This window comes from Thamnophis sirtalis, unplaced genomic scaffold (assembly GCF_051295495.1).
Source record: "Thamnophis sirtalis isolate CommonGarterSnake01/CBP01778 unplaced genomic scaffold, rThaSir2_p1.2 scaffold_12, whole genome shotgun sequence".
Taxonomy (NCBI): domain Eukaryota; kingdom Metazoa; phylum Chordata; class Lepidosauria; order Squamata; family Natricidae; genus Thamnophis; species Thamnophis sirtalis.
Window position 1 is genome coordinate 55,306,961 of NW_028261392.1, and position 15,316 is coordinate 55,322,276.

Here is a 15,316-nt window from a genome sequence, read left to right on the forward strand (position 1 = left end):
GGAATAGGCAACACTCCAGAAGATAACCTTAAGATACAGAAGGATCTTGACAGACTTGAACATTGGGCGCTATCTAACAAAATGAAATTCAATGGGGGAAAAGTAAGGTTCTATATTTAAGCAAGAAAAACAAAATACACAGGTACAGTATATGTGGTACCTTGCTCAATAGTAGTAACTGTGAGAGGGATCTTGGAGTCCTAGTGGACAACCATTTAAATGTGAGCCGGCAGTGTGCAGCAACTGCCAAAAAAGCCAACACAGTTCTAGGCTGCATAAACAGAGGGATAGAATCAAGATCACATGAAGTGTGAATACCACTTTATAATACCTTGGTAAAGCCACACTTGGAATACTGCATCTAGTTTTGGTCGCCACGATGTAAGAAGGATGTTGAGACTCTACAAAGAGTGCAGAGAAGAGCAACAAAAATGATTAGGAGACTGGAGGCTAAAACATATAAAGAACAGTTCCTGGAACTGGGTATGTTTAGTCTGATGAAAAGAAGGAATAGGGTTGACATGATAGCAGTGTTCCAATATCTCAGGTGTTGCCAGAAAGAAGAGGGAGTCAAGCTATTTTCCAAAGTACCTGAAGGTACGACATGAAGCAATGGGTGGAAATTGATCAAGGAGAGAAGCAACTTAGAACTAAGGAGAGATTTCCTGACAGTTAGAACAATTAATCAGTGGAATAACTTGCTTCCAGAAGTTGTAAATGCTCCAACACTGCAAGTTTTTAAGAAGAGATTGGATAACCATTTGTCTGAAGTGGTATAGGATTTCCTAGCTTAGTAGGGTTGGACTAGAGGACTTCCAAGGTCTCTTCCAACTCTGTTATTCTATTCTATACCCCTCAAGTCAATGATCATTTGCACACCAACTCTCCTCTCTTGAATAGCATCTGAACACTAGAATGTCTGGATTATCATTTCACTGAAAAATTAACATGCTGAGTGTTGCATGGTTGGTAAAACAACATCTACTACAGCCTTCTTTTGCTGCAGCTGGAACAACACATGGTGGGGGCCTTCAAGCCCGGAATGTTTATTTTGATGTTGAATCAGCAAGGGTAATACACACCAACGATGTATTCCATTATCATTCTTAACTTTTGGAGAGTTTGGCCTTTAAAGCCATGTGTTGAAACCCATATTCGACAAAGCTTATTTGCAGTTGTCAAAACAGTGTGAATGGCTTATAGGGCCAATTTCCAGAAGAGCCAGATCTGTGGGAAGTTCTTCTGTCCTTATTGCCTGTGTGATTCTATATTCATACACTTGATCAGTAGAGAGATCCTTTACAACACTGTCACTCAATGAAATGAGAGGCTCACCAATTGAAACTCTGGTGCATGAAAGAACAATATCAGGTTCTGTTGCATTGTCTAGCATGTTGCCAATTTTTGTTTGACAAGGTCTTCCCATTCAATTTTGTGATTAAGTGTCAGGGATATGCACACACCTACCAGATACCTCCTGGTTAAGGTTGACTTCTATCCAATGCATAACATCGCTTTCACAACCAGTATTAACACCTCCTCCAATGGCCTTCAAGCTTTTGTCAATGCCTTTTTTCTTCAGGATATAAACCAGGTTTTCCTGTTTTGAGCCTTTTTCTGGAGTGAAATAATAAAGATATCTTCCACCCGGCTCACTGCACCCAGAATAATGTTGTTCTTGGATGGTACTGGGGAATTGCTGGTCTGAATTGTTTGCTTTCAATATAATTTTAGTTGCATCAGTACGGCTGTCGAAGAAGATGTATTCTATTTTGCTCTTCATACAGATAATCAAATTCTTGATCTAGGGACTTCATAATTTTTTCTTGGGCTCTCTTGACTGTATTGTGGTCAACTACCAGTCTCTTGTCTTCTTCGATGATCAAGCAAGCATCTACGAAGGCAGCAGTGGCACGTAGATGAACACCATATCTTAATGCTCTGCAATAACAATAACTCGTCATTGGTTATTTCTAATCTATTGTATTTGTCTTTTGAAGTAGAAGGCAGATGGGTTTAGTCTAAGGCTTCATAACTTCCATCACATTCGTCTTCCTCATCATCTGTCCTTTATTTTCACCTTAAGAGATAATTATTTCATTTATTAGTATCGAAATGTCTGGAATACGTCTCTGCTTATATTTAGTGAGCCTCTGTCTCATCATCTTGCTGCTTTTGCCTTTTGACTAGTTGTTTCTGCTCGGACACCTCTGGCAAACTAATCTGGTGCAATCCAAAAGAACCACACTTGCCTCTCTGACCTTTAACGAAAGCAAGTTCCTTCAATGGTATCTTCATCTCCTTAGGGCAGGTACAGTTAATGTGAGCTTCTTTTTTGCAGCCAGCAGGGCAGCCGAATTTGGCACACAGAACAATTTGACATTTACATTTGAGAATGTTAAAACAGTTTTTCAAGTTTCACAGTGAAAGTCTCTGATATCTAGCTTTCCTCTGCCAAGAGATACGGTTTAATCCCAGCTCTCTTGGATCTTGTTCAAGATTGTCACTCATGAATTTACAACAGGGGTCACAAAAGAATTGTTCACTTGTTCCCTCTTTTCAAGCACTTTTGGATATAGAATATGTCTCTTGCAAGACTGACTGCTGGGTAGTTTGTAGCATCATCACTACTTTGTTCTCTTAATAGCAGGCCATATCTGAGAGTGTCTCACAATGTTGGGAGTTCAGACGGCAACAAGTCTGTCCGTCCGAATTAGATTGCTTATATGAGTGAATGTTCCTAGTCTTAAGTCTTTTTTAAAAGCCATTACAGATCAGTTATCACACTCAAGGGAAACGAGGCCAGCAGTATTAACATTCTAAGACAGAATAACATCTAACAAAAAGAGAAAGAGAGTTAAACCTGTGAAATGAAACCAAAAAAATGTTAAAAAGTTATATTTATGTAGTTATTTACCAAGCACATCTAAATTACTGTATATTAAAGTAACCTAAAATCTTTACAGTCCTCAAGGCATGTCATAACTTTTGAGCATCCCCAATGTTTGGAAATTAAAAGTTGAAAAAATTTGACATGCTAAATATGGCCATAGTTTTTTCATTTGGTGAAGACACTCCATTTGGGCTTGATTCTAAATTTATTTTAAACTACCGTATTTTTCAGAGTATAAGACGCACCCCCCCCCCAAAAAAAAGAGGGTGAAAATTTGGGTGTGTCTTATACACCGAATGTAGACCCACCCACCCACCAGCCCCCACCCTTTGGCCTCTGCCAACCAGCAATTTACCTCTTTGCAGCAAACGGGGGTTGTGGAGGCTTCAATAAGCTATAGCAATCCCTGCAGCCTCTAATAGCTGATGATCAGGAGAAATTGAAAGTGAAACTAGTTGTTTGCTCCACATGGCAAATTGTTGGGAGGTAGATTATTTTTTCTTGTGTTAATCAGGCTGTTTGCTGCAAGGAGGTAAGTCAACAACTATAAATGCCTATAGAATGTTCAAATTGTTAGGCTTATTTTTTAAAGACTGCTTTATTATTGTTCTAGACAACTTAACAAAATGAAGAGGCTTTTTAAAATAAATGCTTGATCTGAAGAGGCCCAGTGCTATTGTTTTAAAAAGTGCTATTATTTTAACTATAAAATAAGAATAACTATACTTCCAGAAAGCACATTTTAACAGCGTCTGTACAAGTATAGTCTGAAATATAACACTACAAACAGTTTCTATTGTCTGTACTGTTTGTTGCAAGGAGGCAAATTGCTGGGAGGCAGATATTTTTCCCTTGTTTTCCTCCCCAAAATCTAGATGCATCTTATACTTCGGAGCGTCTTATACTCTGAAAAATACAGTAACAGTCACTAATATGTAAGATATTTCCATTTCTTTACTGCCCTGATGAATATAATTTGTTGGTATATATCAGTGGTGTCAAACTCAAGGCCCGGGTGCCAGATCCGGCCCCTGGGGTGCTTAGATCTGGCCTGCAGGGCTTTCCTAGAAACAATGAAGGACCGGCCCGTGGTGCCTCTCCCAGGAAAAATAGAGCTTCATGCGGCTCTCCCAAGCTCCGTTTTGGCTGGTAGAGGGTTGCAGAAGGCCGTCACAGCCGAAAAATCAGGAGCCCATTTTTGCTGGCAGAGCACTTGGGCCATCACAGGCTCCCCCGACAAGTGACATCAAGCTGGCCATGCCCATCCTGGTCACACACACACCCCACGGTCAAACTTTTGCGGCCCTCAATGAAATTGAGTTTGAGACTCCTGGTATATACATAAGTACATTTTAATAGCTGCACTATGTTATTGCAAGTTAGTTGGTTTGTTCTGGAGGGAGTGAAATGCCATTTGTTATTAGCAATCACTGCTGATTTAATTTTAGAGCTGTAGATGAATTATATAAGTCTGTCTCTGTTGTTACTGCTTTAATGTAGAGCTTAAACCAAACTTATTGTATTATTCACTTGTTAGGATCAATTTCTGTGCAGCTTGTCTTGCTTGTTTGGTTCTTTACTGGCCAACAATAGCTGGCTAAAACAACAGCATGCCATAGAGTCATTCACTCAATTTGCAGAGGTAAGTCCAATTGTGTTTTTCAAGTTTTAGATTGTTCCAAGTTAAGTTGTTTCAGATTGTTGCAAGTAATTAACTCATGATGAAATCCATTTGTGAAGCAGAACCTGTCCTTTAGAGCAGGGATCTCCAACCTTGGCAACTTTAAGACTTGTGGACTTCAACTCCCAGAGTTGAAGTCCACAGGTCTTAAAGTTGCCAAGGTTGGCGACCACTGCTTTAGAGGACTGATCTGTAATGGAATTTGGAGACATTAAAAGCAGCAAAAACATTTGCCTTGCCCAAAGTACAAATTCAAAATCTCTGCATCTATCACAGTTTTGGGAAAAGGTAGAATTATATTTCAGAACCAGAAGTTTGGAGAAAGTGAGGAAACTCTAGAGGAAAGCTTGATTTTTGCCTTTGCCTTGCAAATTTTACTTTAAAAAAAAAAACAAGTATTCTTTTTTCTGCAATCCTTTTTTGCATGACAATATAGGGATGGAAACAGCAGGCTGATTATTAGCAATATAATTGTAAAGGAAGATTTAACTTTAGCTAGACCAACATCCTTGAATCATACTCATGACTGAGTTTTATCTTAGCAGATCATATTTACTTAGTAACAAGAGCCGAGGTGGCGCAGTGGTTAAATGCAGCACTGCAGGCTACTTCAGCTGACTGTAGATCTGCAGTTCGGCTGTTCAAATCTCACCGACTCAGCCTTCCATCCTTCTGAGGTGGGTAAAATGAGGATCCGGATTGTTGTTGGGGGCAATGTGTTGACTCTGTAAACCGCTTAGAGAGGGCTGAAAGCCCTATGAAGCGGTATATAAGTCTAACTGCTATTGCTATGTTTTTGGAGAAATGGAAATCTTAAAGTATGAGCTGTTGAGGACAAGAAAATATATGAAGAAGTTGTATAGTGTTTCTATTTTGAAGTGTATTTTGATTTATTTTGTACATAAGACTATTAATTTCAATATGGAAAAATTAAGGGAAAATGAGCAGAGCAGAATCAGGAATACTTTCCATACTTTTAGTATTAAATTTACTGCAATCTAAGTTTCTCTAGTGCTGAATACATTCAGTACTTAGTAGATATTCTTTGATACTACTTGATTGTTACACCTAATAAAAGGAGCCGAGGTGGCGCAGTGGTTAGGGTGCAGTACTGCAGGCCACTTCAGCTGACTGTTATCTGCAGTTCAGCAGTTCAAATCTTACCGGCTCAAGGTTGACTCGGCCTTCCATCCTTCCGAGGTGGGTGAAATGTGGACCCAGACTGTGGGGGCAATTTGCTGACTCAATTTGCTAAAAATCTGTAAACCGCTTAGAGAGGGCTGAAAGCCCTATGAAGCGGTATATAAGTCAAATAAATAAATAATAAACCAACTAGGTATTGGTCTAAACTTTCCTTCTTTCCTCTTTTGTTTTTCTATCAAGGGAACAAGCCATGAACAGATACTTCAGAAATGTTTGAACTCTGTTGAAATCAAAAGCAAAGTTGTTGACTTTCTCTCCAAGGTATACAAGAAAATATAAAAGTGACAATGCAATCCTAGTGTCAAACCTACTTTTAAACTCATGTTTCATTAATAAGTGTGCATACTATCTTACCATTTTAAAAACTTTTATTTGCTTTATTTATATGCAAACTTCACATCTTTGCAACACATTACACTTCTTTGACATAGCTGTCGTGATTCTTTTATCTGTACATATAAGTCTTGTATAGCTATAACTTTATATATATGTGCATTTCTATTATTTCATACATTCTTTTTTCTTCATTCTATATATAACATTCTATATATTGGGAAGTTAAAAACCTGGAAGGGGGTACAGTCAAGCTTGATTCAACGGCTTTGGCTTCTGAGATCACTGCGCTGCCACCTAAAACGCTGGTACTGCGATCTCTGGGCGCCCGTTTTACCTGCCCCTTCTCGGGCAGTTCCAGGCGGCAGAGATCGCGGTAATAGCATTTTCAGGTGGCAGCGCAGTGATCTCAGGAGCCAAAGCCTTTGAATCAAGCTTCCCATTCCAGGTTTTAACTTCCCAATCTAGCATCCTGGGAAAAGCCTTTGTGGAGAGGAGATCGTTCCTCTTCCCTTCCTACACACACACACACACACACACACCCCTAATCCGCTTGGATCTGTCATGCAGCAAAGAGATAAGGTAGCTGGGCGCAATAGGAGAAATATCAATAAGCACTGCATGACAGATCCAGGGGGGTTGGGGGGGGGGAGCAAGGAAAGAGGACCAATCTCCTCACCATGAAGGCTTTTCTCAGGATGCTAGATCTTCACTTTCTCTCCTGGAAAAGCTGTTGGCATCGTTGGGATCTTGGCTAGTGAAAGAAGTGCAGGATGGAAAGGAAACTTCAGAATGCAGGAGTGCCAGGTCAGGAGTCTCCCTGCTGTTGCCCCGAGACTAAGGAAGCGGGGTTGCCAAGAGGGCTGTGAACAAGCCCAATTGTTCAAGGAGGCAGCCTTGCCGGCTGGGTTGTTTCAGGTGCCACTATGAGGAACCATTAATCCAAATGGAAGGGATCCCCATCCCTTCTCGCCCAATGGCCGTTCCCAGTCGAGCGCAGCGGCGGCCTTTCAGCAGTCCCAGAGTGTCTTTCCCTCCTTGCTGAAGAGACGAAGCGAGCCAACTGCTGCTCCTTGGACCAAGCGGCTCCGCGTCATCGCCGGTCAGAGGGAAGGGGGGGGGGAAGTGTGGAGATATATGTTTAGTCCTGCCCTGCCATGGGAGGGGTAGAGAAAAGTGGAATTGAGATCCATAAAAGCCTTACCTTTTAGGAAGATTGAGCCCCTGTGTCACATAAGAGCCAAGGTGGCGCAGTGGTTAAATGCAGCACTGCAGGCTACTGCTAGATCAGCAGTTCAGCGGTTCAAATCTCACCAGCTCAGGGTTGACTCAGCCTTCCATCCTTCCGAGGTGGGTGAAATGAGGACCCAGACTGTGGGGGCAATATGCTGACTCTCTGTAAACCGCTTAGAGAGGGCTGAAAGCCCTATGAAGCGGTATATAAGTCTACTGCTATTGCTATAAGAACTTTGCAGGCCTCCCAAACTCTCTGTATTCCCCATTGTTCACAGAAAAAATGGAGTGCAGAGTGCTCCTGGGGGCCGGGGAGGGCAAAACCTTTTTTTTTTTTTTTTTTTATTTAACCTCTTCAAAATCTTGGCGCGTTTTATACTTGTGCGTCTTATACTCTGAAAAATATGGTAATTCTTAAAACTTAATGGTTTTAAGATCTTTATTCTTCTTCACTTGAGTGTCTGTTTAATTTTATTTCTCTTTGCCCCTTCTAAGAGTAAACTAAGGTAACTGCTATGATAGGAACTATTAACAGTCATTAATTATAAATGCTGGTTATTTTTGTTATTCTCTCACAGAGCAATCATGTTGAGGAGACACCAAAAGCAAAAGCAGATCGAATGAAAGAAGAAAATGCTCTTTTTATGCGCTTCTTCCTGGAGGCCAGAGCTGATGGGCAAAGAGCTCTTATTGGAGAGGTATTTCGTTGTCTTTTTAATGAGAAAGGCTAACTTCAGAATGACAAGGGGTATCAGAGTGTTATTTTTATATTGGAAAATTTAGGGTTAATCGAGGGTACTCACAGATGCTGTGACATTAACAACCATTTATATGATCTTAGGTTTTTCATTCATGGAAATTAACTCCAATTAAAATTTATATATCTAAGATACAGAGGGAATCACATTTACTAAAGTGATTGCTAGCATGATGAAATCTTACTTGCAAGAAACAAGAAAATGCACTTTCCACTCCTCTATTTAACATTGTTCTTATTCAACTGTTGATGTCTAGTCTTGTATTAAGTGATCAGTGCCTTGAAATGTATTCTTACATTCCAGAAAATCTTCCGAAACTGCAAGTTACTTTAGATCATTTAAAGGTGGAAGTTTTCCTAATATTCTCTGTGTAATGGAGGTAGTCCTTGATTTAGGACTACAATTGAGTCCAAAATTTATGTTGCTAAGCATGTCAGTTAAGTGAGTTTTGCCCCATTTTATGACCTTGCCAGTTATTAAGTGAATCACTGCACTTGTTAAATTAGTAAGATAATTGTTAAATGTCTTCCCCATTGACTTTGCTCATCAGAAAGTTGCAAAAAGTGATCACATGATCTTTGCACTCTGTAGCCATCATAAATATGAGTCAGTTGCCAAATATCCGGATTTTGATTACGTGATTGTGAGGATGCTGTGACTGTCAGAAGTGTGAAAAACGATCATGTCATTTTCTCAATACTGTTGTAACTTCGAACAGTCACCAAATCATTCTGCTTTAGTGCTTGTATTTAGAGGAGTCATTTTAAGTAGGGAAGGTAAGTCTGAAGTCTAGTGCATATTGTTTTATAAATATAACTTTCTATATTTATACAACAATCTTACCTCCAGAACTGAGTTTGTGACAATTGGACTATAACTGCTTCTATAGACCTCTACAATTATATGGTTTTACTATTTTTCGTGTCCAAACTGCTGCATAACTAGCCAGTAATATCAGAACAGCTTTAGAAGTATGTAACTAAAAAATTCTATATATTTGCATGTGGAGAAGCTTCCCTCAGCATTACAATATATATTCTTTTTGGTTGTCAAGGAGGATTAATTTCAGGCATAAATACCCATATATTTAAAACAGAGCCACTTTGATCCTTCTAATAAGAAACAAAGGACTACAGGGCTTGAAAATCAAAGAGTATCATGGGAAATTGTTGGATTTTATTGCATTGACTCGGTTCATTATACTCCCCTGCTTAAAATCCTTGTGTTACAGAACTGCTCTTCTGTTTTTTTAATTGTAGCCCTCCCCCAAGAGAATGTGCTACTCACCCACTGAGGTGCAGTACAAGTCAGCGGTTGATAAGGCTGAAAGAGCGCTGGAGACCATGAAGCAATTGTTACAGAAAGGCCCACCCCCCACTTGGCTTGCAAAGAAACTGGAAACATTACAGGCGACATTGCACAGCTTAAAGAATAGCATACATTGATACGACGAAGGTGTCATTTCTGGATGATTTTAGTATTGTACTGTAAACTGAAAATCCACATTTAGGGTTTGAACACAAAACAGGCAGAACTAGTAGTAATTCTGGATCTGGAAAGCTGCATATTTTATGTTTATAATTTATTATGGCTTTCTGGTTGAAAAGTATTGCAACTGAGTGAAAATAATGATTTTAAAAGTTGCACGTGTGTTAATCTATGCTCTTTCTTTAGTTTGTTTATATTATCTTTACTACCAAAACGTAAGAATTACAAATATATTTAACAATCCCCTTCAGGATATTTTTATCTGGGAAATAAACTGTCTAATATAAAAATTTAAGATTTGCTGCTATCCTGTGGTTTTTCCCTCCTGTCCTAATTTAATCTCATTTATTCTACAATTACGCTTGTAATTGTAGGATCAACAGAAATGTTTTGAAGCCAGTTTACTCATAAAAATAAGTTGCACAAAAAGCTAGTGATTTATCCATTTATTTTTCCTAGAATTCTTCAGAAATAAAACAGTTGTGGAAATATAAAGCCACATATCTGTAACATCCCGCTTTGTCCAATTGTTAGCAACCAAGGCAGGGAAATCCCTGCTGTAGTTTTGGCCTAAAGGTTTAACTCAGAAAGGCAAGCACTGATATGCCAATACCAAGTTCTCATTGCTTTTGAAAGTGGAGAATGAGGAGAGGACTTAGAATATCCAGAGTACTGTGAAAGAAGCTAATGAACTGTAACCAACAGAAGATCTTCATCATCACCAGTTAGTATCTTCTTCCCAGTTCAGGTCGTCTTCTTCCCAGCCAACACCATCCACCTGAAATAATGATCAAATCATGAAGATGGCCAGTGACATTATTGAACTCTGTGAACCACTGCTATTTAATAGCAGTCAGCGAGAAAGTGCATTTTTTCCCCCCACAGGGGTCATTTTTGTTTCCCAGGAATAGCAGTACAGGGCGGGGCATAACCTTTTCCTAGGGGGTCACAGCAACACTTGTAATAACAACACAAATAATTCATACACCATTCGAAAGCCCATCAAAAACTGAGTTTATTGACACGATTTAATAGTCAGTATGACCACCATTAGCCCTTCGAACAGCATTCAAACGAGGTGGATAAGAACACAACAAATCTTCAAACAGTTCCGTTCGATTTTCCAGATTTTCCAGAGGGCGGGGCATAACCTTTTCCTAGGGGGTCACAGCAAGATCGACAGCAGTTTACAACTTCCGCGACACCTCATTTTAAAGCCCATAAAAAACTGAACTGAATGAGCTATTAAATGTTAAATTTGTTTCGGTTGAAACTTTGAGAATGAATTTGGAAACTGTGTTGAAAAATCTGGAAAATCGAACGGAACTGTTTGAAGATTTGTTGTGTTCTTATCCACCTCGTTTGAATGCTGTTCGAAGGGCTAATGGTGGTCATACTGACTATTAAATCGTGTCAATAAACTCAGTTTTTGATGGGCTTTCGAATGGTGTATGAATTATTTGTGTTGTTATTATAAGTGTTGCTGTGACCCCCTAGGAAAAGGTTATGCCCCGCCCTGTAAGTGTATCAATCACAACTATCTTGGGGGTCCTGATTTTCCTGAATCTAAGACAAACTTAAGCGGATCAAAACAATTTCTTCTTACAACACTACTAAGAACCTGTGTGGCCTTCCTAGATTATGAAATGAAACATGGATGCCAATCCAATTCTGACACAGGCACCTTCATGTTGAAGTTAGTTCACAAAATAACTACATGATACAATAATATCGTGTCTTTTCTCTAACACTATTATAGAGCTATTTTAAATTTGATATTTTTTTTCCTGCATTATGAGACGGTAGCTAAGACGTGTTTTCTTTAAGCAATCACCTGTTCAAAAAAGACATGTAGTATTCTCTTTGCTAGTGCAACTACTGAAAACAAGAGTTAATATTGTACAAAACAGCAAATTCTGATGATGGGCCTCCTGACAATGTACAGATGTGGAACACAAATGTTTGGGTGCAGTGGGTGGTAAAGAAAATGGTGGTTGTCATAGCAATTAAAGGAATATAAGGAGAAGGAAGGTACACTACAGTACTGGGAAGGTGGTCCTATAGATCAGTGGTCTCCAACCTTGGCAACTTTAAGACCTGTGGACTTCAACTCCCAGAGTTCCTCAGCCAGCTTTGCTGGCTGAGGAACTCTGGGAGTTGAAAAAGTTGCCAAGGTTGGAGACCACTGCTATAGATGTGCTGCACTTGAATTAAAAATATGTAGTTAAGGCAAGGAAAATGCCTGAGAGAGGACGGTTGATGGCTTGGCACAAAAGCCACACAGGAGAAGATGGGAGGAAGGAAAAGAGCACCAGGCTTTCCCTATTCGTCCACCAAGCCCCTTCAGAAATAGTCTCATCTGAAAATGAAATCAAGTTATTCCAAGTTTCAATTCAATCAGACCGTGATCTGTCCTAACAGTTCAGTTGAATCAGTGTTAGGTGAGCACATCTACTAAGAAGGTAGCTGACAAAATGTCTCCCACATCACTCATGGAATCAACCTGATATAATAACCTTAGTCGCCAACTAACACACAGCAGGAGTTTCATAAAGTACTGTACTAGAGCTTCTGTTCTTCAAATTCTTACCTCTGCAATTTCTGATGCTGCAAATTTAGAAGAAAACTGCATTTCTTGTCCATCGCTTATAGAGCTCAAAACTGTCTCTGAGTTACTCTGAGTAAATGACTGGGTCTCTAATCCTGGTAGAACTAAGAGCGAAGATTTTATATCTGGGACCATGTCTGCAAACCAGTCCAGCTCTGTGTCATGCAATTCTTTCCTCTTCACCTGGATCACAAACTCTTCTCCTAAACCACTTTTCAACTTCGGAGATTTCTCTAGAAATGACGTTTTGGTCAAATAAGACTTTTGATCCTGGTCTCTTGGGTCACAGCCATCATTGTTGCTGATAGACTCTGGCAAAGGATTATTTTGGAGAGTTCCGAGTTCTTTTGGGGGCGCAAATGTATTTGGAGGCAGCTGCAGCTCTGCGATGTCACTTATCCCTCTATCATAGTGGATGTTTCCTGAAGAGAGCTTAAAAGGAGATTTCTCTTCTCCATCATGATTGGCAAGACATGGATGGCTGTTAACACAAAAGTCTTTCAGTTTGGTGTCAGCAATTCTATTTTTTTCTGGCTTGAGCTCTTCGCACTCATTCCAGTCTGGCCATTCCTCTGTCTTCTCAGTCACATGGTGGCAGTTGTTGCCATTATTTATGTTACTTATTCCGCTAGGAATATTATATAAGTTCAGAGTGTCTTGCGTCCCTAGAGAACATACATAAGCTTTGATCAGTGATTTAGTGAAACTAAATGAAGTCATACACACACACGTTTGTACAGGGCGGGGCATAACCTTTTCCTAGGGGGTCACAGCAACACTTGTAATAACAACACAAATAATTCATACACCATTCGAAAGCCCATCAAAAACTGAGTTTATTGACACGATTTAATAGTCAGTATGACCACCATTAGCCCTTCGAACAGCATTCAAACGAGGTGGATAAGAACACAACAAATCTTCAAACAGTTCCGTTCGATTTTCCAGATTTTTCAACACAGTTTCCAAATTCATTCTCAAAGTTTCAACCGAAACAAATTTAACATTTAATAGCTCATTCAATTCAGTTTTTTTTATGGGCTTTAAAATGAGGTGTCGCGGAAGTTGTAAACTGCTGTCGATCTTGCTGTGACCCCCTAGGAAAAGGTTATGCCCCGCCCTCTGGAAAATCTGGAAAATCGAACGGAACTGTTTGAAGATTTGTTGTGTTCTTATCCACCTCGTTTGAATGCTGTTCGAAGGGCTAATGGTGGTCATACTGACTATTAAATCGTGTCAATAAACTCAGTTTTTGATGGGCTTTCGAATGGTGTATGAATTATTTGTGTTGTTATTACAAGTGTTGCTGTGACCCCCTAGGAAAAGGTTATGCCCCGCCCTGTACTTAAACATACAGGCATATTACTTCCATTTACAGACTTCACTATATAATACAAGGTAAGATTTTTTTTTCTAAAGCTGAGTAACAGCTGCCTAGTCTAGAATTCTCTCAATTGCTATATTTCACTTTACATTCAAAAGAAATACAGTATCTTATCGTAGCTTTCCCAATATATTACCCAAATGGTATAGATCTGGATTTTGTCTTAGATTTATTATTAATATTTATTTATTAATAAAATTTATAGGCTGCCCAATCCCGAAGGACTCCGGGCGGCTTCCAAAAAGAAGGAAGAAGGGATAATGAAAAGAAAAAGAAAACAAATTTAAAGTTACCACACATGCATTCATTCTGATCAGGGCTGGACCTCAACAATGAGGTCAACAGCTCCAGGCCTGCTGGAATAGCCAGGTTTTAACAGCTTTCCGGAAGGCCATGAGAGTGGGTAAGGTCCGGATCTCTGGGGGTAGCTCATTCCAAAGGGTCGGAGCAGCCACAGAGAAGGCTCTCCTCCGGGGAGCCGCTAGCCGACATTGTCCGGCTGATGGCGTCCGAAGGAGGCCTAATCTGTGGGATCTCACCGGCCGTAGGGAGGTATGTGGCCGTACGCGGTCTCGCAGATTGACAGATATAATACTTTTTAGAAAGAAAGCCAAAAATAAACTAGACTAAGGCTACCTTTTCTTAGGGCAATATGAAAACCTTCCCCTGGTACATTGTTCTTGTTGCTGAAGGACAAACTTCCAGAACTGTGGCACTTGAGAAACATACTTGAATTATGCTGTAGTGGCAGATAGATTAGTTTACCCTCACAGCTCACTACATCATCAGAGGGGTCTGTTAAGATATTAAGACATAGAAGGATATACTAGAAAAAAGCAGCAACCCAGTAATATCAAAACATTTAAAATATATTTCATACTTTTCATACTGATACTAATCATGAATTATTTGCTCTTATCATAAGATGGATAAAGGGTTATAAAAACTGAAAGCAAAGCAATAAATCAGAGATGGGGAATCTGATCTGCATGCCCAATTTGGACTTCTAAGACAACCCATCTGAACAGGAATCCTCACCCCCAGCCACACAAGCCTTTGCTTTCCCCTCATCACCCTACAGCAGGGGTCAGCAACCTGCGGAGCCGCATGTGGTTCTTTCATCCCTGTGCTGCGGCTCCCTGTTGCTGGTCTGCTCCACAATTGATAGGGTTTCCGGTTAGGACAGGTAGAAGAAAAAGGATGCCGCGCTAGGAGGAGACTCTAGGGTGGCAGAAACTGGACTTCCAGTCGGCTCCAGAATTGAACAGGGGCTTCCGGTTTGGACCTTTGTGGCTCTTTGAGTGTTTAAGGTTGCTGACCCCTGCCCTACACAGATAAACTGATAAAACAAATGGAGCCTTAAGCCCTACTGCTGACATTGCTCTTCCTGCAAATGAGACTTAGTTCCACAAGTCCATTGGTATAGTAGACAGATTTAAAAGCAGGAATTCTTTCTCTTGCAGAAGTTCAACCTGCCTTAACAAGAGCCAAGGTGGCGCAGTGGTTAAATGCAGCACTGCAGGCTACTGCTAGATCAGCAGTTCAGCGGTTCAAATCTCACCGGCTCAGGGTTGACTCAGCCTTCCATCCTTCCGAGGTGGGTAAAATGAGGACCCAGATTGTTGGGGGCAATATGCTGACTCTCTGTAAACCGCTTAGAGAGGGCTGAAAGCCCTATGAAGCGGTATATAAGTCTACTGCTATTAACAGATCTAACGTAGGGATGAATGAAATG

The 15,316-nt window shown here is 40.1% G+C and overlaps 2 protein-coding genes across 3 annotated transcripts in view; one reads left to right on the top strand and one right to left on the bottom strand.

Annotated features, from left to right (window-relative positions):
- The window catches only part of FIRRM (FIGNL1 interacting regulator of recombination and mitosis), a 41,579-nt gene extending 31,721 nt beyond the window's left edge, over nt 1-9,858 (top strand). The window contains exons 21-24 of the mRNA XM_087726654.1: nt 4,431-4,535; nt 5,958-6,038; nt 7,922-8,041; nt 9,361-9,858. Coding sequence (XP_087582780.1) covers nt 4,431-4,535; nt 5,958-6,038; nt 7,922-8,041; nt 9,361-9,546 — 492 coding nt within the window. The 3' untranslated portion in view covers nt 9,547-9,858. The remainder of the gene's footprint in view (nt 1-4,430; nt 4,536-5,957; nt 6,039-7,921; nt 8,042-9,360) is intronic.
- A 162-nt stretch (nt 9,859-10,020) lies between these two features.
- SCYL3 (SCY1 like pseudokinase 3) overlaps nt 10,021-15,316 on the bottom strand; it is a 33,146-nt gene continuing 27,850 nt past the window's right edge. The window contains exons 12-14 of one of the 2 annotated variants that reach the window (XM_087726655.1): nt 14,218-14,376; nt 12,180-12,862; nt 10,021-10,367 (exon numbers count right to left, since the gene is read on the bottom strand). In XM_087726655.1, the coding sequence (XP_087582781.1) occupies nt 10,308-10,367; nt 12,180-12,862; nt 14,218-14,376 (902 nt within the window). In that variant the 3' untranslated portion in view covers nt 10,021-10,307. The remainder of the gene's footprint in view (nt 10,368-12,179; nt 12,863-14,217; nt 14,377-15,316) is intronic. The other variant, XM_087726656.1, reaches the window with a different exon arrangement.